The 25,479-nt window shown below is 37.0% G+C and overlaps 1 protein-coding gene, 1 long non-coding RNA gene and 1 pseudogene across 4 annotated transcripts in view; 2 read left to right on the forward strand and 1 right to left on the reverse strand.

The window, feature by feature from the left end:
• The first annotated feature begins 723 nt into the window (after nt 1-723).
• On the forward strand, nt 724-3,448 carry LOC131423748 (uncharacterized). Its single transcript, XR_009225716.1, has 3 exons — nt 724-1,013; nt 1,891-2,042; nt 3,227-3,448. It is a non-coding gene; the product is annotated as an uncharacterized LOC131423748 (long non-coding RNA).
• A 662-nt stretch (nt 3,449-4,110) lies between these two features.
• LOC124085021 (small ribosomal subunit protein eS27-like) lies at nt 4,111-4,632 on the forward strand (annotated as a pseudogene).
• Nucleotides 4,633-15,250: 10,618 nt separating this feature from the next.
• Nucleotides 15,251-25,479, reverse strand: part of LOC124084984 (optineurin) — a 39,994-nt gene continuing 29,765 nt past the window's right edge. For 2 of the 3 annotated variants that reach the window (XM_046432462.2, XM_046432461.2), the window contains 4 exons: nt 24,367-24,525; nt 22,174-22,304; nt 20,941-21,023; nt 15,251-16,270 (listed from right to left, as the gene is read on the reverse strand). In XM_046432462.2, the coding sequence (XP_046288418.1) occupies nt 16,143-16,270; nt 20,941-21,023; nt 22,174-22,304; nt 24,367-24,525 (501 nt within the window). In that variant the 3' untranslated portion in view covers nt 15,251-16,142. The remainder of the gene's footprint in view (nt 16,271-20,940; nt 21,024-22,173; nt 22,305-24,366; nt 24,526-25,479) is intronic. The other variant, XM_046432463.2, reaches the window with a different exon arrangement.

Consider the following 25,479-nt stretch of genomic DNA (forward strand, 5'->3'; position numbering starts at 1 on the left):
TTAAAACTCGGGCCAGCCCCGGCTTCTGACGTCAGACGCATGCGGCTGCGGAACCGTACTGATTGGCTACGCTAGAGCTCTCCTAGGCGAATACCAGGGGAGCTAGCAAAATGCGGCTCCTGCGCAGAGCAATCTGACTTGCCTACGTCACCGGGCGCCCTCTTTGTTGAGGGCACCCGAACTTCCGTGAAGTGCTTCGATGGACCCTGTAAAACAGAGTCTGGCGCCCCCCAGCGTCAGGATGCCTTTACAATATATATATATATATATATATATATGTATATATATTTATGATTACACTTTAATAGAAATACAGGTACCTGCAGAACATAGGCCCACATGAGTATTCTCTACCATGGTGTTTATTTGAGAACTTTCAGATCACCAGAATCTAGAACTTGTGCCCAAATTCTGTTGTCTACATTTGGTGTATGGTGCCCTCTACTGGCTATTCTAGGACTGTGCCCTTTTCTTTTTTTTTTTTTTTAATTTTTTATTGTTGGTTGTTCAAAACATTACAAATTTCTTGACATATCATATTCCACACTTTGATTCAAGTGGGTTATGAACTCCCACCTTCACCCCATACACAGATTGCAGAATCACATCAGTTACACATCCATTGATTTACATATTGCCATACTAGTGTCTGTTGTGCTCAGCTGCCTTTCCCATCCTCCCCCCTCCCCCCTCCCCACCTCTCCCCTCTCTCTACCCCCTCCACTGTATAACCCTGAGGGTCTCCTTCCATTTCCATGCAATTTCCCTTCTCTCTCCCTTTCCCTCCCACCTCTCATCCCTGTTAAATGTTAATCTTCTTCTCCTGCTCTTCGTCCCTTTACAATATTTTTATTCGCGGTCCAAACTCAGTTCTTCACCATGATAAGAACTGAATGATGTAGTTCTTCGCAGCTGCATTTTCTGGTTTCCATGAGGTGGAGGCTAAGAATTGCTGTAGAGAAGCCCCGACATTTGCCAAACGTTTACTGCTGCGCTCACAAATTTCCTGTGGGGTAAGTAGATAGAGGTCGAAACAAGCTGGTTGATTATCTCACTTAGCTTTGCTGGCCTTATGTCCAGTTGATATTTGAACTCGTAAACAAAAAATTCTATTTTTGACTGCAATCTTCGGGAAATACTTTTATTTTTAGGTTTCCTTTCACCATTTGTAAAATGTGGGAAATCTAGATGACATTCCTTGACTTACAAACCACTATTCCCAGACCAGTTCTCGGTCCACAGGTTTGAGAATTGTAACTGGTGTCAGAGTTCACAGTAACTTGGCAAGAGGCCATATTTTTCACAGAACACTCTGTAGTAAATTCAGACCTCTTGGTGTATTTACATTCTAAAAATAGTGTCCGGGGCTGGGGTTGTATTTGGTCTCAGTGGTAGAGCACTTGCTTAGCATGTGTGAGGCTGGGTTCGATTCTCAGCACCGCATTGTGGTATATATGTGTATTAAGAATTGTAATGCAAAAAAAGAGGACATGTATAATGGCATAAAATAAAAAAAAATTAAGTTCATTGACAACTAAAAAAAATTTTAAAAATAGTATTTGTACATAATGTTAAGAATACAGTTTCTAAGTGCGATTTATCTTCTACATAAGTTCAAAGACTTCCGAGCAGACAAGTTTTTATTTTTTATTTTATTTATTCATTTATTTATTTATTTTTAAGAGAGAGTGAAAGAGGGAGCGAGAATTTTTTTTTAATATTTATTTTTTAGTTCTCCGCAGACACAACATCTTTGTTTGTATGTGGTGCTGAAGATCGAACCTGGGCCGCACGCATGCCAGGCGAGCGCGCTACCGCTTGAGCCACATCCCCAGCCCCAGACAAGTTTTTAATGGACCAAAATGATCATGTCTTTTTTTTTCTCTTGAGGACACTATTCAGGCATGATATTCCTGAAAGAATTCCTCCAAGCAAGACACTTCGCTGGGGAGAGTTCCACTTTATTACAAAAGGCTGTGGGCTTATATAGATCTAAGGAGAGGTGACAGGGCTTAGGTAAATGACCTGTCACTCGTTTATTGGTAAGTTCTTCCAGATGTCAGTTCCGGAGCCCACAAAATTAGTTCTTATTGGGGCTAAGGTTTCCTGCCAGCGAGATTTGAAATTGGCGCTGGCAGGAAAGGGAGAGGCAGGAAGAGAAGCTCCTCAGGCGCCATGCTGGGGTTATTTGGGGTGTAGCTGCCATTATACCTTTTCCCAACAATTCCCCCAAAGCATTTCATGTAAGATGTTATTTTGTCCACTGCATCTGCCTTCATTTTAGAACAATTAAAACCAGCTTTAAGATGACTGAAAAACAAACAATCATCTACATGGATTTTTTTCCTCCGTGTATTAATGCTCCTTTTATGAGCTCAACCTGGGAGCAATACCTTTTGAGAACTGTGAGTGCTGAAAATTTCACAGTATTGAAGAGACTACAAAAATCAAATTGAAGAAAGGCGTTTAAACTTATCACTGCATCCAATTATAAAAGTTCATCATTGATTTAATTTTAGCTATGGTGTAGAAAATCCTTGACCAATTCTGATTGGTAGTCTAAAGTTGGTTTCTTCACCTTGACTTTTAGGTCCTCTTTGCATCCCATGCTATGCAAGGAGTAGGAAACAGTACCAATCTTTAAGCCCTCAAATCTTCTTGGAGTGAGGGATCAAGTCATTCTTATGGAATTTAGTATAGTGGCAATTTTGAGGAAAGAGATGGGATTGATTTTGAGAAAAAATGAGAGTAGACTTTGGACCCATTGAAAGTGGGGATATTAAAGAAAGAGAGGGTGAGGATGACTGATAGATTTTGGATTTATGCAACTGGGTGTTTTTTGAGGCAATGCAATGAAATAGGGGACACAGGAAAAACATAACATGTTTAGGGGAGACAACAGATTCAGTTTTCAGTTTCATAATGAGATGTATCTAAGATACTGATTAAGAAAGGCCAAACAGTCAACTTAATCTCCAGTCTGAGGTTCTTGGGAGAGTTTGATGTCTCCTTAGAATAAAAACAGAGGCCCATGAACAATAGTTTTGAGAATCATAAAAAAATACCTAAAAATGAAATCTAAACAGAATCTATATTGCAGGGGTTCTTAATCTTTTTTGGGGTGTGTGATATCACAAACCCCTTTGAGAAAATACTGAAAGTGATTCGATTTTTCGTCTTGGAAAAATATACACTCAGAATCTGAAGATTTTGTATCCTTTTTCAGGGGTTCACATATTTTACTGAAGTTCATCCATAGACACCTCTCAGATTAAGAGCCTCAGGTGTAGAAGGTAAGAATTCTGGGGAGCACAAGAATTTGAGGGGCAAGAAGCAGAGGTAAATAGGAGCAGCCAAAGACAGAAACTGAGTAGGAGCAGCCAGAATGGTTAGGAAAGTTGATGGTCCTATTTGGGTGTGATAGTGCATGACTGTAATCTTAGCAATTTGGGAGGCTGAGGCAGGAATATCCCAAGTTCAAGGCCAGCCTAAGCAACTTAGTGAGAACCTGTCTCAAAATAAAAAGGGTTGGGGATGTAGCTAAGTGGTAGACTGCCTCTAGGTTCAACCTTCATTACTATAAAAGAGAAAAAACAAAAAATTGAACTACCCTTATCCCAAGGCCATAGGGCACCCTGACCATGACCTTCACATGCCCCTGTTCTCTCCCATCCTTCTTCCAGCTGTACCCTTTCCCACAGGAAGATGAGCCCCAGGACCAAGGGAATATACCACCAGCATCATGGACAACCCCCTGTAGTCAAAGCTTTATGTCCTAGGCTCCTGGAATTTCCTAATCAATTGATCTAAGCCTGTGTCAAGGGCCTTACTTGGGCCTCAGCCTCTGGTTGTCCTTCCAAGGGCCAATCCTTTTGTCTAAGATAGTGGATGGGGTAGGGGTGCAGGAAGCTTGAATAGCAGGCTGGGTGTCTTGTTGCTTGTGAAAGAGGCCATCAAATGCAGCACAAAACAAGGTTGGGAGGCCTGAGGCTCACTGTTCATGTGCCATAATTCAGTGTGATACCCTAAGAGATGGTTAGTTTTAACCATAAATTTTAAAACAGTACACATAGAATATATAGGCCTCAGTTTATACTCTTGCCCCCAGGTTTTCCCAGTATAAGAAGAGGTGGGTCTGCAGAAAAATGATGGCATAGAATGCCAAGAAAGGAGACTTTTAGGAAGGAAATGGCCATTGTCAGTGCTATAAAGCAGTGCTTCTTAAAGTATGGTCCCTGGACCAGCAGCATCAGTATTACCTGGGAACTCATTGGAAATCATATGCTTGCCTTTCTGGCGGTGATGACCTCCCCACGAGAACATGCCTCTCGCAAAAAATCTCCTTCATCTCTCTCCAGAAGAGAAGAGGAAACACAAGAAGTGGTGCCTGGTGCAGAGCCCCAATTCTATTTCATGGATGTGAAATGCCCAGGATGCTATAAAATCACCACAGTTTTTAGCCATGCACAAAGAGTAGTTTTGTGTGTTGGCTCCTCCACTGTTCTCTGCCAGCCTACAGGAGGAAAAGTAAGACTTACAGAAGGATGTTCCTTCAGAAGGAAGCAGCACTAAAAGCAACCTGAATCAAGATGAGTGGGAAAACATACCAATAAACACATTTTGGATATTAAAAAAAAAGAAAAAATATATCACTTGCTTGGGCCTCATCTCATATCTGTTGAATAAGAAATGCAAGATAGGACTGGACATTTCTCTGTTCAGCCTCTGTAATATCTTTCTATAGCACTGGTTAGAGTGTATCAGAATCACAGGGAGGGCCTTTTAAAATATATCACAAAACAAGAAAGGGAAACAAAAGAGAAAGTTTAGTCTCCAAAGGGCACAAATGCCGTGAGTCCATTATGCTGCCGAAGTTCTCATTCTTTGTGTCCAGTTACATAGGCTCTAGCTCATATCTCCTGAACCTTTTCTTTCCCCTGCATCCTCACTCTTTAGTCTCTCATCATCTTTCATTTTTAGCTATGCTGATCCATTTCCAGTCTCATACGATTCCTATCCATTTCTCTTGTTGCCTCCATTTATAAAACAATCTTGGCATCGCTTTTCCCTGAAAAAAATCTATCAGTCACCTCTCAGTTCCTATAAATTTCAAACTTGTAGACTCAACTTCCACCCAATTTTCCAATAATCTGAACTCTCTGTCTTTCACCACTAAAGTAGTCTTTTTTTTCCAGCTACACTGTACTATTCCTTCTTCCTCAAGTATTCCAAGTACTGGCATGCCTCAGAGCCATTGTACATGTAAATCCCTCTGCTTGGAATGATTTCAACCACTGGGTAAACATCAACTACCTGGTCAGCTTCTACTCATCCATCTAAGCTCTGGCCAAGCATCTCTCCTCTGTGGAGCTCCTCTGGATCCCCTGGACTAAACATTCCTATTTGGTATTTCCTTGAGCTCCAGACTGGTCTTTTTCATAGAACTTGCCATGGTGCTCCCTAATTGTTTGTATCTTTTTCTTCCTACTATAACGTGAGCATCTGGAGAGAAGGGAACCATGTCTTGCTCATCTTCCTACATCATCCTCTATTTTCTCTCGCTACTGCTGTTGGCGTACAATGTTTATGGAAAGGAAAAATTAAATAGCACATTGTTTTTTTTCTTAACAAGTTACTGACCATTTGGGGCAATGTCTGGATTAGAAGATTTTAGGGAGGATCACATGAGAATATCCAGTACATTTTCACACAAAACAGCCATAATAGTCCATTGCCTTATGTAGAAAAGTGTTAGGCAAACACGTGGTTCCTATTCCAGGTTTTAACAGTGTAATATGGGAGATATGACAATGTATAAGAGACAAATAACAACAGGTGACTACCAATTTTGCTAGAGGGGCAGGAACAAATAGAGAAAAGGAGGCAGGAACATTAAAGGAAGTATGTAGAAACTAATTATCTGGAGGATGATGGACACAGGTCAAAACCTTTTTTATAAATATTTTTAGTTATACATGGATGCAATATCCTTATTTTATTTGTTTATTTTTTTATGTGGTGCTGAGGATTGAACCCTGCCAGTGCCTCACTCATACTAGGCAAGTGCTCTATCACTGAGCCACAACCCCAGCCCCCAAAACCTTTATTTTATACATAATAAAAAGACATGTTTGAGCAAATGGAAGAGGAAGGTGGATATACAGAAGAAAGATATGGCTAAGTACTCAGACTGCAGCCTTGAAGGTTGCATGATTTTAACTGCCACATACTACTATGCAACTTTGGATAAGTTACTCTTCAGTGACTCCACTTATTTCTCTGTTCAGTAGGGATGGTAATTGTTATTCCATAGGACATTTGAAGATATTTAAATGGAAAGACTTGAAAATATACACAATATGCCTGGTACATGGAAGCATTAAACGTGTACTAATTTATATTCTCATTACTCCATAAGGAGTTGTTTCAGAAGATTAAACCTATTAAAGATGGGTGCTCAGGAATTGAAAATTCAAGACACTAGGGGCAGAGAACTTGTTAGAAGGTTGTGACAGTCACAACTATGAGAATACAGAGACAAATTGGGAGCATATGAAGGTAAACCTATCTGCTTTGGTAACTGACCAGAGGAAAGCACCTGTGGTAGAAAAAGGAGAGGACAATGTCCAGGGTGTTACTACCTGGGATACTGGCAGAACCATAGAAATATACTAGCGACCTAGAGAGGAGCTGGTTTTGGATAGGCAGAGATGTGGTGTGAATTTCAGCAGGTTCTTTAAATTTGTGACTGAAGCCAGGGGGATATATAGCCAATACCCCAAACTGTATTTGAAACCCTCTTAACTTAAAAGGTTTCAAATACAGTTTGGGATATTGGCTAGTGAACATAGTTGAGTTCTCTAAGTAGACAGAGTAGAGGTGTATTATCTTTGAGTATATTTACCTAATTAATGAGCCAAATAATGAAACCAGTTGTTCTGTCCTTGACCCAGGAGGAGGGAATGCTATTTAAAATGAGATTTATTAGAAGGGGGAGGGGAGGGGAGGAAGTTCAGTGTTCCAATTAATCCATAAGAATATTCAACATATTTCTTCCTTGGTTTTGCTGGATAAATAATTGTGTGTGTGTGTGTGTGTGTGTGTGTGTGAGAGAGAGAGAGAGACAGAGAGAGAGAGAGAGAGAGAGAGAGAGAGAGAGAGAGATAGAGATATGAAATAACTTTCACCCTTGATTATAGATCCATATATTTAAAAGACAAATGGCTACAGAAAGTTCACTAAGAGTTCTGGAATCCGTACTTCTTGTATTATATACTTTACATTTCTAATTACTTAGCTAAAAAAAAAATCACTCAACAATTAAAAACATTTTCCTGAGAAGAGTACATAATTTATCTCAATAATTTTTAAGCCATGAACCATGTAAGTCAAAGGATGCCAAAGAAAATGCTAAATTTATATTTCATCTGCCTTTCATAGCAAAGTAATTTGGGTATTTTTTGTTGTTTCATTAAAGCATATGAAGATTGGTCCATATACTTGATTCCTGTTGCACTTAAAAGCTGCAACTAGCTGTCATATCAGATTTCCACCACTGATTTAATGATGGCAAGGTAAGTTTGATTTTGTATTAAAATAATCCCAAGTTATCTCTTTCATTAGGGTCAATGGAACTCTTAGCCAATCTTCACAACAATCTTGATTTTCTGATGCACACAATGAATTTTAGGGTGTTCATACTAAATAATCTTGTAGTTCAAAGTTATTTTTTCATTAAAATTAGTGTCAGTTTTTAGAACAGCTTTAGGATTATAGAAAAATTGAGTGGAATGAAAAGAGAGTTCCATATAGCTGCTTGAAACAGTTTCCCCTATTATTAATATCTTGTAATAATAATACACGTGGGTCATTTGTTATAACTGATAAACTAATATTGATACATTAACTATAGTCCATTTGTTATGTTAGACTTCATATATTCACCATCACTGTATCATAAGAATACTTTCACTGCCCTAAGTCTCTGGGCTTCACCTATTCAGCCTTTTCTCCTCCCAATCCTGGAAACCACTGATCTTTTTTCCCATTTCCATAGTTTTGATCAGATCAGAGGTCATATAGTTGGAATTATACAGCTTATAGTTTTTTTAAGACAGCTTCTTTCACTTAGCAGTAGTTGGACACAATAACTTTATTTTATTTATATGTGGTGCTGAGGATCGAACCCAGGGCCTTGCACGTGCGAGGCTAGCACTCTACCACTGAGCCATAACCCCAGCCCCATCATTTTTTAAAATTATTGAATAATAGTTCATTGTATGGATGTGCCACTATTTGCTCATCCTTCCATATATTGAAGGTTATCATGGTTGCTTCCAAGTTTTGGCAATTATAAATAAAGTGGCTATAAACATTCATGTACAGAATTTAGTGGCTGTAAGTTTTCAATTCATTTGGGTAAATACCAAGGAGAATAATAGTTAGAGTGTAAGATAAGTCAGCTTTGTTTTGTAACAAATTGCCAAGCTGTCTTCTACAGTTGCTGTACATTTTTTATTCCCATCAGCACTGAGAGTTCCAGTTGCTCTACATCCTCACCAGCATTTAATTGTTAATGTTTTGGATTTTAGCTATTCTAGTAACTGTGCAGTGGTATCTCATTGCTGATGTTTTTTATTTGCTTTTGTTTTTGTGGTACTTGAGATTAAACCCTGTGTCACTCTACGTGGAGCTACATCCCCAGTTCTTTTTGTATTTTGAGACAAGGCTTCAAATCAGAAGTTGCTGGGGCTGCCTTCAAACTTCTGCTCCTCCTGCCTTTGCCTTCCAGATATCTGGGATTACAGGCATGTGCCACTATGCCTGCCTTATTTGCAATTCTTAAATAACATATGAGGTTGAACATCTTTGTATATGCCTGTTTTCCAGCTCTATATCTTGTTTGGTGAGATATCTGTTCATCCTTTTGCCTGTTTTAAGATTTGACTGTTTTCTAAATTTTAAGGGTTCGCTGTATATTGTAGATGGCAGCTCTTTATGGAAATGTGTTCACTAAAGACTTTCTTTCAGTCTGTGACTTTATTTTTCTAAAATAATGTTTTTTAATCCTTTATTTTATTTATTTATTTTATGTGGTGTTAATGATTGAACCCAGTACCATAGTAGACAGGCACACTACCAATGAGCTACAATTCCAGCCCCAGCTTTAATTTTTACAAAAAGTGTAAGGTCTATGTCTGGACTCTTCCTCTCCTCTGCCTCCTCCTCCTTTTTTGCATGCGTATAAACATTTGTGCCAGACACATTTATTGAAACAAACTTCTTCATTGAATTTCACTTATTCCTTTTTCAAAAATTAGTTGATTATATTTGTGTGAATCCATTTCTGGGCTTTCTGTCTGTTCCATTGATCAATTGGTCTAGGTTTTTTTTTTGTTGTTTGTTTGTTTTGGTTTTGGTTTTTGTTCTTCTGTTTTGCAGTGTGAGAGATCAAATTTGGGGCAATATACATACTAAGCAAGTGTTATATCCTTGGTCCCTTTTCTGTTTTTATGCCAACGTCATACCATCTTGGTTACTATAGCTTTCTAGTAAGTCTTGAGGTCAGTAGTATCAGTGTCTTTACTTTATTACTCTTCAGTACTGCATTGGTCATACTCTTCTCTTTCCCTGTAAAATTTAGCATTACCTTGTTAATATCCATAAAATAACTTGTTGGGACTTTTAATTGAGATTACATTGAATCTATACATCAAATTGGAAGAACTGACATTTTTAGAATATTGAGTCTTCCTGTCCACGAACATGATCTCTCTTTATTTATTAGAATTTTTTTCCATCACAGTTTTATGGCTTTCCTCATAGGTCTTGTGTATATTTTACTAGGCTTATACCTACGTCTTCCATTTTGTGTGTGTGTGTGTGTGTGTGTGTGTGCTAATGTAAGTGGTACTGTGTTTTTAAATTTCAAGTGACCATTCCTCATTGCTGGCATGCTAAAATTGGTAATTTGTCTCTTCTTTCTTAATCTGGCTACAGGTTTACCAATTTTATTGATTATTTCAAAGAACCAGACTTTGGTTTTATCAATTTTCCTCTATTGATTTACTGGTTTCAATTTCATTGCTTTCCACTTTTTTCCCTCTTCAAGTCAAGGAGAGAAGCTGAGAGCTAACGGTTTTCACCTACTTGTCCTGCACTGAATTGGGGGAAAGTACTATGGTAACTGAGTGTAATTTCTGCTGTAATTTTCATTTCTTTTCTTCTGCTTATTTTGCATTTAATTTATTATTCTTTTTTTTAGTCTCCTAAGTGGAAACTTACTGATTTTAGATACTTCTTCTTTTCTATATGTGCAATCAATGCTACAAATTTCCCTCTTAGCACTACTTTCTCTGTATACCTTGAATTTTGACAAAGTATACTTTCATCTAGTTTAAAATATTTTAAAATTTCACAAGGAACAATGGTGCATGCCTTTAATCTCAGTAATTTAGAAGGCTGAGGCTGGAGTATCACAAGTTTGAGGCCAGTCTCAGCATCTTAGTAAGACCCTTAGCAACTTAGTGAGACCTGTCTTAAAGTAAAAAATAAAAAGGACTGAAGGTGTAGCTCAGTAGAAAAGTACCCCTGCTTTCAAATCCCCAGTACCAGAAAAAAAAGTAATTGATTTCAGTTTAGACCACATAAAAATAAATAAACAAAATAAAGATATTTAAAAAAAAATGTTTGTTTTGGAGATGAGTGATGACTTCCAAGTTCCTCACATGCCAAACTAGATCAAAGTTATTTTTAAATATAATAGTTGATGATTTAATATTATTAAATGATTTAGTTACCTGATTTTCATTAGTTCATTAATATTTCTTAGTTCCCCATATTTCTATTGTTCCCATTTAACAAGACTTAAGAATATAGCAATACACATACTATAGGAATTGATATATGTATCAATATATCAATGCCTTAAAAAAGGGACTAAGAGCCTGATGCAGTGGCACATGCCTGTAATCCCAGCAGCTTGAGAGGCTAAGCAGGAGCATGTTCAAAGCCAAGCTCAGCAACTTAGTGAGGCCTTGAGCAACTCAGCAAGAACCTGTCTCTAAATAAAATATAAAAAGGGCTGAGGATGAGGCTCAGTGGTTAAACACCCTGGGTTCAATCCCAGTATTTAAAAAAAGAAAGAAAGAAAGAAAAGAAAAGAAAGAAAGTAAGAAAAAGAAAAGGGGCCAAAATTCTTATAAGGGAGATGATGACATCATCAAGATGGCAGCATAGGAAGCCTCAAGCCCTCCCTCCCCCAGAGAGATGCTGACTTAACAATACATATATCAATTCCTTTTGTGAGAAATCAAGAAGATAGTTAAGATGTTCTTATACCTGAAGTTGAGTATAAAACAAACATGTAGGCAAATTTGTGGCACTTAATTGCTAGACAGAGTACCTCCCCCTGACTTAGTATAACATGATCAAGAGAAAACTCCCAGCTTCTGAGTTCTCCTTGGGGTGGCAAAGAGGAGAGAATACACCCAATATTGCAAATTTCAAAGGTTTGCCTGAGGGACTGGTTTCTATCCCATCTCAAGCCCAATACTGAGAGTGGTGGGGGGTGGGGGCAGGACCGCATGGATGAGGATAGGACACACAGGACACACAACACAACACCAGGCTGGGATCTTCTGAGAACAAAGAAGATCTGGATTAGCATACATTCAGTTACCATAGTACTTTCCCCCAATTCAGTGCAGGACAAGTAGGTGAAAACCCTTAGCTCTCAGCTTCTCTCCCTGAGGAGGGAAAAAAAGTGGAGCATGCATTCAGTTTTTAGTTAGAGCTACCCAAGAGACTGGTTTTTGTCTTGCCTGGTCAGAGTGCTGGACAGGAACTTGTATACTACAGATGGGGGTGGGGATGAGGGTGGGGGTGGAGTGGGGTTCTAAGAATGAGAGTTGAGTAGCTTGCTGCTGCTGTAGAGGATCTATATCACAGCAGACACAGGCCAATACATCTTGGTAGGCCCTCCCTTGGGTAGAGAAGAGAAGAGTGAAGCACATGTCCATTGTTCCATCTTTGTGGGGGGAATTCCCAAGAGAAGAGTTTCCATTTTACTTATCTTAGGGTGCTAGTGGGACCCAGCATACTGTAGACATCTGGGTCCCAGAGAGTTGGGAGGCTTGCTGCTGCTCTAGAGAATTGTAGTGTAGCATACAGAGGCGTTTTGGTAGCCTCTCCCTCAGGGAGAATGAGAAGAGTAGAATGTGTGTCCAACATTAAAGAAAGAATTTTGAAAGAGACTCATCACATTCAAGGAAGTCTCCATAAGGCTGTAAGCAATTTGTAACAGAAAAACGTGCAGGCCAGAAAGGACTAGGATAATATATTCAAACTGCTGGAAGAGAAAAACTGCCAAACAGAGATAATATATCCAGCAAAACTATCCTTCAGAAACGAAAGAGATACTTTCACAGATAAACAAAAGCTGAGAGTTCATCAAAAAAGAAAATAAGGGGCTGGAGTTGTGGCTCAGTGGCAGAGCACTTGCCTCAAACATGTGAGGCATTGGGTTCAATCCTCCTCACCACATAAAAATAAATAAACAAAATAAAGATATTTTTAAAAAAAGATAATAAGAAAGGAATTTAAAGTATGTTGCTGCAAAAAAACAGAAGAAACAAGAATAAAGACAGCAAAAGGTAAAGACATGAAATTGGTCTTGGCACTGATTTTTTACATATGACACCAAAAACACAAACCACAAAGATGAAAATAGACAAATGGAACTACATTGAACCCAAAACCCCTCTGTCTAGCAAAAGAAACAATCAACAGAGTTGAAAGGGCAACCTACAGCATGGGTAAAAATACTTGCAAACCATATATAAACAAAATATTATGGTCTGAAAGTATTTAATAAGGGGTTAATAGCCAAAATAAATAAGGAATACCTGTAACTCAAGAGGGGGAAAAATTTAAAACTATACAAAGGACTAGAATAGGCATTTTTTCAAAGAAGACATATAGGGGCTGAGGTTGTGGCTCAGTGGTAGGGTGCTTACCTAGCACATATGAGGCACTAGCACCACAGAAAAATATAACATTTTTTTTAAAAAAGAAGATGTACAAATGACCAACCAGTATATGAGAAGACATTAACATGACTGATTATCAAGGAAAAACATACCAAAATCATAATGAGATATCACCTCACCTATTAGTGTGGTCATTATCAGAAAAACAGAAAATAGCAAGTGTTGACAAGGATGTGGAGAAACCAGAACTCTGTTCTTACTATGGTAAGAATGTAAAATAGTACAATAAGGAGTTTCCTCAGAAAATTAAAACAGACCTATCATATGATAGGTAGTTATCTGAAAGAACTGAAAACAGGCTCTCAAAGAGAGAGTTGTACTCCCATATTCATGTAGCATCACTTATAGTAGCTGAGAGGTAAAACACCTGAATGTCCATCAGTAGATAAATAGATAACGAAAATGTGATATACATATACAAAGGAATATTACGCAACCTTAAGAAGGAAATCCTGCCATATATAACAACATGGATGAACCTTGAGGACATTGCTAAGTGAAATAAGCCAGTCACAGAACAACAAATACTGCATGATACACTTATGTAAAGTATTTAAAATAATCAAAATCATAGACACAGAAGGTATAATGGTGGTTGCCAGAGGCTGAGACGGGGAAAATGCAAATTATTTATAGGTACAGAGTATTAGTCATGCAAGATAAAAAGTTCTAGAGATATTCTGACAGTTATGTACCTACAGTTAACAATACTTATAAATCTGTTAAGGGTAGACACCATTCTTTGTGTTTTCATCCCCCCCACACACAAGATTTCTATGAGGAGTCATTAACTGTTATTATGGAACAAAGCGTTTGAAGATATATCAGAATAAATAAATTAGATAAGACATATACAGAGCTTACACGTTGTTTACTGAACTGGTTGATTCCCTTAAAACAGCCTTAATGTTTTTTTTTTTTTTAATATATAACACATTATTTATTACAGTCACTATTTGTGCCAAATATCACTAAAGCTTACTCCTCATAATTGGAATTTTGTCCCCTGTGATCAGCATCTCCATTTTCCCTATCTAACCCCTTCCCCATCCATTGGTAACCACCATTCTATTCTCAACTTCCAAGAGTTCAACTTTATAGATTTCACATATAAGTAATACTATATGGTATTTGTCTTTCTGTGTCTGGCTTATTTCAATTAAACATGATGTCCTTCAGGTTCATCCATGTTACTGCAAATGACAGGTCTTCCCTCTTTTTAAAGGCTGAATAGTATTTTCATTGTGTATATACACCACATTTTCTTTATTCATTCATCTAATGACGGACACCTAGGGTGCTTCAGTGTCTTAGCTACTATGAATAATGCTGTAATGAACACAGGATACAGATAACTCTTCAATGACCTTAATTTAAAGCAACCATAAGAACTTGCCTTCATTTGTCATACTTTTAGTTATCAAGCAAATGATTTGGTCACAAGCTTAATAAGCTCATTCATATCGTTATTTTAGACTTTAGATTTCCTGGATATCTATATTTGAACAAAGTAAAAGAATATCCACAATAACTTAAACATGAAACCATTTTGTTTTCTTCTCTATATAGGATACTATTGAAATCTATTTTATCCAATATAAAAGGATAAAAACATTTATATTAGAAACTATAAACAAGTAAAGAAAAAATTTCATTATAATTTTAGAAATGTCTTTTACAAACATTCTCCCTGGGATGTATGTATGATAATCTTTTAATCTAGATTAATAAGGTGTACAGTGTATTCTCTTGGCATGAAGATAACTGTAATTTGAATAATATGTTCTTTTGGCATGAATTAACTATTTTGATTCATATTTAAATACACATAAATGCATACATGCATGTACATATGTGTGTAATCAAGTTTGTCTAGGAGAGATCTTATCGTAAATACAAAGGAGATCTTTTATTTTCTCTTAAATGTTTTAGGAACTGGATATATAAAGATATTGTTAACTTCTATGGCTTGTCCAATACTAGTTAGTAAACTACAGGTCTAAAATAAGGCAAATCCCTATCTGTTCACCTTCTTAGTAAGAACAACTTTCTAATTCAAACGTGTGTTGGTCTCAACTAAAGGATCTTGTTCAACTTCATCAAATTGATAAAATATATCTTACAAAGTAAGCTTATATTAAGCTAAATGAGCTTAATACAGAAAATTCATACTATGAAATCAATCATATATGAACAATGTAAAAGATTCATAAACAAAATTTTATTTTGTAATAACCAGTTCTTGTGATTATGAAACTTAACACTGTGAATGATAAGAAATCTAGTGAACTTAATCCCAGTGACTCAGGAGGCTGAGGCAAGAGGATGGCAAATTCCAGGCTAGACTCTGAAACTTAGCAAGACCATCTCAAAAAAAAAAAAAAAAAGTGGGGTTGGGGGAGGTGGGGCATGATGTAGCTTAGTGCTAGAGTGACCCTGAGTTCCATCCCTAGTTTCCCTCTCTAACATATATGGAGAGAGAAAAAAAGAGAAATCCAAGGAACTTCATGTCATGTATGCCAACATTTTTTGACTTGTCCTAATATTAACTGAAAGCTCACCATACTAGATGAAAAGCGGTATGTCACAACTTTGGTACAATTACTATGGCTACAATAAAACTACAACATATACAAAAACACATAAACCCAAAAGATCCAGTTTCAATAGATACATAATAACAATAATTTGCTTTAAAACTATTTAAAAGACATTTTTTTCCTGATTAAATCTGTGACCAATTCATTTTTCCTGCCTCCTTAAAAGATTCTCAAATTTATCAGTGAAGTTTCTTGTAATTCCCTGAGCCCTGTCACTTTACATCCCTTGCTATTTAACTGTGTATTTGCCCACATAAACAGAACATAAAAACTACTGAATTTATTATCAGAAGGGCAGTGGTTAAGGATTCCATTTTGTGAGCTCATGGAAATCCACAAAGTGTTCTCTTAGAATTGATACATCTTTTTTTTCCTCCTAAAACAAGCATAATGAGGCAAAATATTTGAGTGAAAAAAATAAGACAAAAGTACAAGTCTTGGAGGAAAAAGCTGACATTTACCAACAGTTTGGGGGAAGGTGAAACATCAACACTTAAATGATGCAGTCCATCACATGAATCTGTAATGTATCTATGTCAGGCAGAACTTCTCCACACTTGGGACAGGAATGAATTGGAATACTCTGTGGTTGCTGTTGCCGCCAGTTCCTATCCTCAGCTCCTGGGAATAAGCAGGAAATTAAATGTTTCATTAGTTCCACCTTGAAAAGAACTTCTGCTTGATTTTAATAACATGGTTTTAATTTGGTCATCTGTTAAACTTCATAATCAATACCCAGTGGGATACCATTCCCAATCCTTTTTATTTTTTTAATTCAAGACAGGGTCTTGCTGAGTTGCTGAGGGTCTGGCTAAGTTGCTGAGGCTGGCCTTGAACTTAGGATCCTCCTGCCTCAGCCTCCAAAGTAGCTAGGATTACAGGTGTACATCACCACACTCTTTAATGGAAGACATCACTGTGTGCACAGAGAAATCTCCACAAATAGTACCTGCTGCTTTTCTATTATTTCAGGATTTAAACTATATTCTAGGTGTGAGTCTGAAAAGACAGTTTCAGTTCTAGGTACAGGACAATATAGGTTCTGGATAGAAGCAAAAGAGGGAGAGAATATGAAGGAAGGAATAAAGTGAGTATGGAGGGGTCTCCTGCAACAGTATATACCTTTTCAGAAGCAAAACACTCACTCCCATTTATTCAGCAGACACTTGTAAGCCCTCATGGATGTGCAAGAGACTGCTGTGTGCCAGGATACTGACAAGGTGGGGAAGCCAGGTAAGAGAAGGGGCAGTGGTGATGTGGAAGTGGGGGAGTGTTAGACACTGTGGGCTTGGGTAGGAGTAAGAAAAGAGCCCCAATGCAGAAAGGCCTCCTGGATGAGTAACCTATGAGAGGAGCCTTAGAAAGAATAGGAATTGCCCAAGGAAAGTCAGTGAAGAGAAACAGCTGAAGAATGCATCCTGCAATTGCCCCCAGTTCTGAGTTAGGTTGAGGTTGAAACCTAAATCAGAGAATGTTTGAAACAAGCTCTTACTCTGGGTATGTCCTAGATCAATACAAACTGTGATCATTGCTGAAATTTACTTCTGTCTCCTGGGCATCTCTCTGGCCTGACCTTTCTGGACCAGTGCAAAGTATTTTGTGTTTTTAGAGTCTCGGCCCATACTTTGGTTCAGCCCCAAAACTTTGTTTTTGGATCTTTACCATTGTTATTTGCTTCAAAATACATTACTGAATTCAATAACATGTAAGACTTTCAGACAAAAAAAGAAATTTAAGAAACTTTCTATTTTCTTTAAATTTTTTCAGTGCTAAGACCCAGATCCAGGGTCTTTGCAAACTGGGCAAGTGCTTTACTAGTGAACTACATCCCTGGCCCAAGAAGCATATTTTACTATCTATATTCCTCATAAAGCATGATTTTTGAAGCAGGGCTTTCTAATTGTCCCATTGCTTGAGATTAAGAGTCAACAAACTTCTGTAAAGGACCAAAGAGAAAATATTATATAGGCCTTGCAAATCATAAATAAAATCTCTGCCACTGTAGCATGAAAGCAGCCAAAGACAGGATGCAAACAAAAGGGCATGACTACATCCCAATTAAATTGATTTGTAAAAACAGAAGACAGGCCAGATTTGGCCTGTGGATTGTAGTTTGCCATTGGCATTGTTGGTTCTGCATTTTAAACACTGTTGCCTCCATGTGTGCTTTTTGTGTGTGTGCGATAGCAGCCTGCTCAAGGTTCCCTCTGCCTTCTGCCTCTTCAATCCATAAAAAGTTTAGTCAGTTTTTATTATCAACTGATCATACTCATTTCCATCTTTGCCTTTTACTCTCACATTACACTTATCCAAATCCTAGCTTCAAGGTCAAGGTTAGAGTCATGTTTTTTTCAAGGCTTTTCTCAGTTCTCTGTGCCTTTATGATCAGCTTTTTCTGTTATCTTCACCACCATTCCTTTTATTTACCTACATGCTATCTTGTACATGAATTTATGTTTTTATGTGCACATTCTGTCTCCAGTTATACCACAGCCCTTAAGGACTTGACCACACCTTATGCCTTTCTATTCCCTGTCACTTAACCAAGTCCTAGAACAGAGCAGACACTGAAATGGCTGCTGCTGATGACAATGATGAGATTTATCAAGAGAGACTTGTTTAAATCAGTTTTGTTAAGACACTAACAAAATCTTAAGACAGTCCTCTGGAATATTTTTTATGACAAAACAGCTTATTTAGACAAGAATAAATGTATACATAGAAAAAGACTTTTAGATTATAAATGTAAGTCAGAAACTGACCAGTCTTTTTTATGTAAGTAGGTTTTTGACTTATAAAGAACACAACCATTCCTTAAGACATCCACGTGCAAGAGACTGACCTTTTTGTAAGGGGTTCACTTGATGCTTTGACTAATATCCCTTGTGGCTTTGAATCTTACAAGTTTTTTTTTTTCCCCCAACCTTTTTCTCCCTGGTCTTCTCCTTCCTGATCTTCTTTTCCCTAATCTTCTCCTTCCTGATCTTCTTAATCTCATTTTCTCTGAATCACCTCTTTAAAAACCCCGTTCATTCTGATGGGCAGAATCACAGCTTTTGGGACAGGAGTCAGCAATAATTTGACCCAAGACTACCTTGTTGGACATTTCTTGAATCAGACACATATAGACAGGCATGGTAGTGACAGATTCAATTTCCAGTACTGATGGGGGGATTGGGGAAAGAAAAGAAAAAAGAAAGGAAGGAGGGAAGGAGGGAGAGAAATCAGATGAGTGGAAAGAAATCAAAGGAGTAGGAAGCTGTAGGTTTCTGAGAAAAACATAGCTTTACCCACTGATGCTAAAAAATGCCTCAGGGTAATATTTTTTAAAAAATATTTATTCTTTAGTTGTAGTTGGACACAATACCTTTATTTTATTTACTTTTATGTGGTGATAAGGATCGAACCCAGGGCCTTGCACATGCTAGGTGAGTGCTCTACCGCTGAGCCACAACCCCAGACCTAGGGTAATATTTTTGTTAGATCAAATGATAGCTTTTCTGCATTTTCCCCCATGAATAATCCTATGCATATTTTTAACCTGAATTGCTACCTCTAATGTTTAATCTTTTTGTTGTTGTTCCTGTAATAGGATTTTGGCCGGTGGGGGAAGGGGAGAGATAGGAAATAAAAAAAGATACTCAGAGAAATTTCCCTGAGATTTATCAGTTCATTATATGTATTAATATTGTGTCCTTACTGATGATAATATTGCAGTTCCATTTTAATAGTCAGTTGGTATGTGAAGGAGACTTAAACTGGTAAAATATTTACAAACAAAAAAGTTAAGGAAAGTTTTTTTGTGATATTTAAGAGGGATCCTGAACTCAGACTCTACTTGATGGCACTGCCATTAGTTTATTTTTTCTAGCTATGTTAGTCTTTGATCTTGGAATTTTATTTTTTAATACCTAGAATCAAGAATAATATTTTCCTTTCAGTGATTCATTACAAATTACAGAACATTATTACTAGCATATTATTAGTGTACTAGTGTATTAGTACCAGTATAAAATCATTAAAAGAGCACCACTCTTTTAAGATGTATCATGATCAGTTTTACTTAGGAAATTAAAAATTGGATGTATTTCCAAATTAAATGATATCTGTTGTACTCAGTATACTATGTAGTAGTCAAAGTCAGATAACCTTTGGTTCCTCTTCCAATTCTGCTCCCAACTAGCCTTATAATCCTGGGTTACTTAACCTTGTCAAAATTTTAGTTTTGTCTTTTATAAGAAAATGATAATATAGACCTCATGGAATTTTTTGAGAATCAAATCAAATAATACAGATGAAGTTAGATCAGCAAAGTGCCTGAACATAGTAAACTCTCAAAAAAAAAAAAAAAATGCTAACATTATTATGTGCAAAACACCAGATATTGGGTGAAAATATTTCATCCAGAAGCCAGGTGTGTTGGTGCATACCTGCAATAGTAGTGACTTGGGAGCTGAGGCAGAAGGATCACAAGTTCAAGACCAACCTGGGAACTTAGCAAGTGCCTTTCTCAAAATAAAAAATAAAAAGGGATGGGATGGGAATGTAGCTTAGTGGTAGAGCACTGCTGGGTCCAATCTCCAGTACTAAAACAAGAAAATGTACTGTCCTGGGAGCTCATCATTTAACAGAGGTCTAAAATACATATTTCAACATATAAATACTTAAAAGATAGCAAAAGAATGAAGTATTTTGGAAGTTCAGAAAGGTAACAATTTGGAGACGGGAAAATATGAAAAAAAAATTTTTGGCCGTACTGGGGATTGAACCCAGGGGTGCTCTACCACTGAGTTATATCCCATTCCTTTTTATTTTTTTATTTTGAAAAGAGGTCTTGCTAAGTTGCCCAGGTGGCCTTGAATTTGTGATGCTCCTGCCTTAACCTCCCAAATTACTGGGATTATAGGAGTGTACCTTTCTGAAATGGGTTTAAAAGATGGGATAAGAATTAATTGGAAGGAGAATATAAGAATACAGGAATATGCATATGGAAAGGACACCTACATGAAGGATACTGCACAAATAAATATATGCAAGTAGAGGCTTAAGATGAGTTGAAGGGGATGATGCAGATGACCTAATATCTGTAGACTACAGCATGGGGTGAAGAGTCAGGTCTGGAATTAGTAATGGATAGAGATCTGAGTACTAGGGGAATAAGACTGAAGGGTGCTGTATTTTGGGTAGCTTAATTTGAAATCCCTTTTATAGAATATAGTGGGATTTTTTTTTCTTTGAGTGCCTTATTAGTAGGATATTCCCTGAATATCCTAGACTTGAATGTGACTCACCTCTTTGGATAAGGTAAGCCTGCTGGTCTGGGTCACTTGTTCTTGCCCCATGCCGGCTCTGCATTTCCATCAAGGATTGCCTACTGGGATTAAAAACAACACTATATGTGATGTTCTGCAACTCTGAACCATGACAACATTAAGCAGTCAACAAAAGTATGGGGAAAAAAAAGAGTCAAACTGCAGTGTCAAGGTTCATAAAAATCAGAATGTGAGATTAAATTGATTTTTTAAAAGAATTTCATTAGGACCTGAATGAATTTTATTTATTTTTACATGGTGCTGAGGCTTGAACCCAGTGCCTCACACATGCTAGGTGAGTGCTCTGTCACTGAGCCACAACCCCAGCCCCTTAAATTGATTTTTATATAATATTGGCACCAGCATACTGTGAGGTAAAAGTAAGATCTTTAAAAATCAACTAGGAAATAACCAAACTATTAATTGATACTAGAATGGATTAGAAAATAAGTTACATATTTCTACACTAAGACACTACACAGGTATTAAAACAATGAATTAAATCAGCATGAATCAAAATAGACAGCATTTGAAATCACAATGTTACATAAAGTTACAGAATAATCTCTACACTGATTATTTTGTAATTTAAAGAGAAATAATATTGTTTTAAAATTGGGGTGTGTGTATACACACATGTATAATACAGATGGGAAGGCTACCCACTAAACTCTGATTGTTCAAAGCAAAGGAAGAGGAGAATAAATGAAGGATGTGGAACAAGAGACTTCAACTTTATCTAAAGCTCCCTTTCATAAAAAAAAAAATTTTTTGAAGCAAAAAAAAAAAAGATATACTAGCAACTGTCAATTCAGAATTGTGTATATTTTGCTGTGTATTATTTTTTTCCTCTGTATTTTTCTAGAATTTAAAACTTTCCCAAGATGAAATTTTAAAAATCAAGAGAAATTTTGGAAGTATTTTTTTTCAAAGCACATTAGAAATTTAAAGTGTATAGTATATTTCACTCACGACTAGCAGGGTAACATTTGGACACATAAAACATATTTTCACAGCTTTTCTCAAAGCCAAGAACTTGACTGGGTTCCAACAAGTCTCTGTCCAGCTTTGTTAATAAGCCAATCTCAAATGTAGGAACACAAGTGTAGGTAGAGTGATTCTAATAGCTCAAATTAGGAAACATCTTTGACAGGTTACCTCTCCTACAGCCCATGCCGTCATATGTTCTGCCTTCCTCTTGCTTTACCTTACCTGCCTCCATCTTCAAAAGCATCGTTCTCTTTTAGCAAAATTGCCAGCTGCAATGCCAGTTGCTCCTTTTCTTCATGAATCTTCTCTCTCGCTGCTCTTTCAGCATGAAAATCAGAACAATAAACCTCCATCTGTTAGAGGAAAAAAAGTAAAGAAGTTTCTACTGAGATGAATGTGGATTCCCTGCAGATCACCTGTTTATAAGGTTGAGAGTACTGCATCCTTAGGTAGGCCTTGTGAATGATAGGTACATACTCCTGCTAGAAACTTTCCAGCTGCTTTCAAATAATAGATATGAACTGTGTGTTCATGTGTGCTTAAACAGTTAGGACCCTGAAACTGCACTGATATAGGTGGTTTTGGCAATATATGCAACGTTAATTCAGTAAAATACTCCCGTTTCTTTTTTTAAAAAGGTATTCAGAACTAATACAATATAGTAAGTGGCTTATTCACTTTTCTAGATAAACTTAAGAATGCTGCTCTTAAGCTAAATTTAAAATATAGAAAGATGCTATTTATTGAATTCCAGACACATGTGAAGTCCCCGTGAGGATGTTCATTTCCCATATCAAAAGTCCTGGGATTGGGACTGGGGTTGTGGCTCAGTAGTAGAGCAATTACCTAGCATGTGTGAGGCATTGGGTTTGATTCTCAGCACCGCATATAAATAAATAAAATAAAGGTCCATCAACAACTAATAAAATATTTTTTAAAAAGTCCTGGGATTGTAGAATTGCTATCCTTATTTTATAAACTAGTTTAATAGCTCTTAATCTTTGGAAAAATTGGCCATATCAGTATATGAACCTAGACAAAAGTCCATTTTTGCAAACTACTTCTCTGCCCCTGAGATGGCTCCAATGATCTCCATCTGTTGGTATTCATACTCTTCACAAGAAGAAGGAGCAAGCAGAGCACTTAAGATGGCTTTTTACTAAATGGAACCAAGACACTTGGACACATAGGAAAAAAATATAAATCCAAATTCTTATCTCACTCTGTATACAAAAGCCAATTTCTGATAGTTCATAGATCTTAATATAAAAAATAAAACGGAAAAGTATTTAGAATACAACAAAAAAGAGTATCTTCTTGGCCTTGGAGTAGTGAAAGTTTTTTAAACAGGACACAAAAAAGGTACTAATTATAAATGGAAAGACTGGTATCTTGGACTAGTATAAAGTTAAGAACCTTTCTCATCAAAAGACTCCTTTTTGAGGGCTGGGACTGTGGCTCAGTGGTAGAGTGCTTGCCAAGCACATGTGAGGCACTGGGTTTGATCCTCAGTACCACCTAAAAATAAATATATAAAATAAAGGTATTGTGTGCCTCTACAACTAAAAATATTTTTTAAAAAAGACTCTTTTATGAGAGTGAAAAGGCAAAAACAATGATAAGGGTTTATATCAGACTATATATGGAACTGATAAAATCAAGAAAAAGCCAGACAGACCTAAAGAAAAAATGAGCAAAGTTTTATCAAGCACATCACAAAAAAGAATACCTAGAAGACCAACAAACATTTGAGAGAGTACTCAAACTCATTAGTCATCAATGAAACACCAAATAAATGTGATACCATTACATACTCCCAAAACAATAAAAGTAAAATTGACTGATAATAAAGGCATAGATAGGACCGTAGAGCAATGGAAACTCTGTGGATGGGAGTGAACATTTCCAAAGTGGTACAACCACTTTGGAAAACTGTTTACTTTCTACACTGAGTAACATGCATAGCCTGTGAACTAGCAATTCCACTCTCAGGTGTGTCCTCAACAGAAAATGAGTGCCATGAGAACAAAGATATCTACAGGAATGTCACAGTAGCATTAATTATAATGCTGCAAATGAAAATAACCCATTTTCCTATCAGTTTTGGAACACAGATGAATAAAATTCATTTGAGCTGTGCACTCGGCAGACTGGGGGTGTAACTCAGTGGTAAACATTTGCCTAGCATGCATGAGACCCTGGGTTTAATCCCTAGCATCACACACACACAGACACACACACACACACATACACACATGACATTGGCACACTTTTTATCAATTTAAAAGTTTTAAATATTTCACTGGTGGAAGGAATATAAAATAATGTGTGTGTGTATTAAACACCATCACTTTTGCGTTTGCAAATCTATTTGGGGCTTATCCCACTCAGTTGAGGTTCCACAGCATTTCTTACCTGAGTCCTAAGGACACCCATGGTTTCCAGATCCTCCTCCTGCTTGGCAATGGTCTGTTTCATTTCATCCATTTGAAGCTGCTTGGAAGCCAGTGCCCTCTCTGCCATTTCCAGTTTTGCATTTAGTTCCTGCAGCACTGCCCTGTCCACTTTTTCTGACTACAAAAGACAATTTGATTCTAGAAATGTAGTCTATGTTAGTGAAATGTTAGATAAACCTTTAGTTTTTTTTTTTTTTAATTATTAGCTTTGTTGGGCATAGTGACTTACACTAATAATCCCAGTTACTTGGGAGGCTGTGGCAGGAAGATAACAAGTTTGAGCCCAGCCTAAGCAATTTAGGGAGGCCCTGTCTCAAAAGAAAAAAATAAAAGGATCTGGGGATGTTGCTTAGTGATAAAGTGCCTCTGGATTCAATCTCTAGTACCAAATAAATACATAAAGAATAAAAAATAAAATAAATAAAATCATTAGCTTTAAATTAGTCTGTTCATTAGCAATACCAACTTACTCAGAAAATCGGATTCATTTAACATATGGCTTGCAAATCATAGTTTCCTGATTTATTTATTTATTTAAAATGTTTTTTACATGTAAATGGACACAATATATTTATTAACATATTTATTTTTATGTGGTGCTGATAACGGAACCCAGTGCCTCACACATGCCAGGCAAGTGCTGTACCACTGAGTGGACAGGGCAGTGCTACCACTGAGCTACAGCCCCAGCCCAGTTTCCTGATTTAAAACAACAGTATTTTTAAAAGATAATACTGAAATAGAGACATAATAAGCCCCTCCAGAATTGACGAACTCTAGATAGGGCATTGGGGTGGGAGGAGAAAGGAGGGGGCAGGGGGTTAGCAATGATGGAGGAATGTGATGGACATCATTATCCAAAGTACATGTATGAAGACATGAATTGGTATGAACATACTTTATATTCAAACAGAGATATGAAAACTTGTGTTCTATATGTGTAATAAAAATTGTGATGCATTCCGCTGTCATGTATTTAAAAAATAAAAGCAATTAAAAAAACAACGCCCTCTAAAAAAGAGTATATTTATAAAAATATAAATTCAAAGACTTTCTAATTCAAAATTTCCAT

Source organism: Marmota monax, unplaced genomic scaffold (genome assembly GCF_021218885.2).
Source record: "Marmota monax isolate L192 unplaced genomic scaffold, Marmota_monax_Labrador192_F-V1.1 WCK01_AAM20220418_F8-fsc00090, whole genome shotgun sequence".
Taxonomy (NCBI): domain Eukaryota; kingdom Metazoa; phylum Chordata; class Mammalia; order Rodentia; family Sciuridae; genus Marmota; species Marmota monax.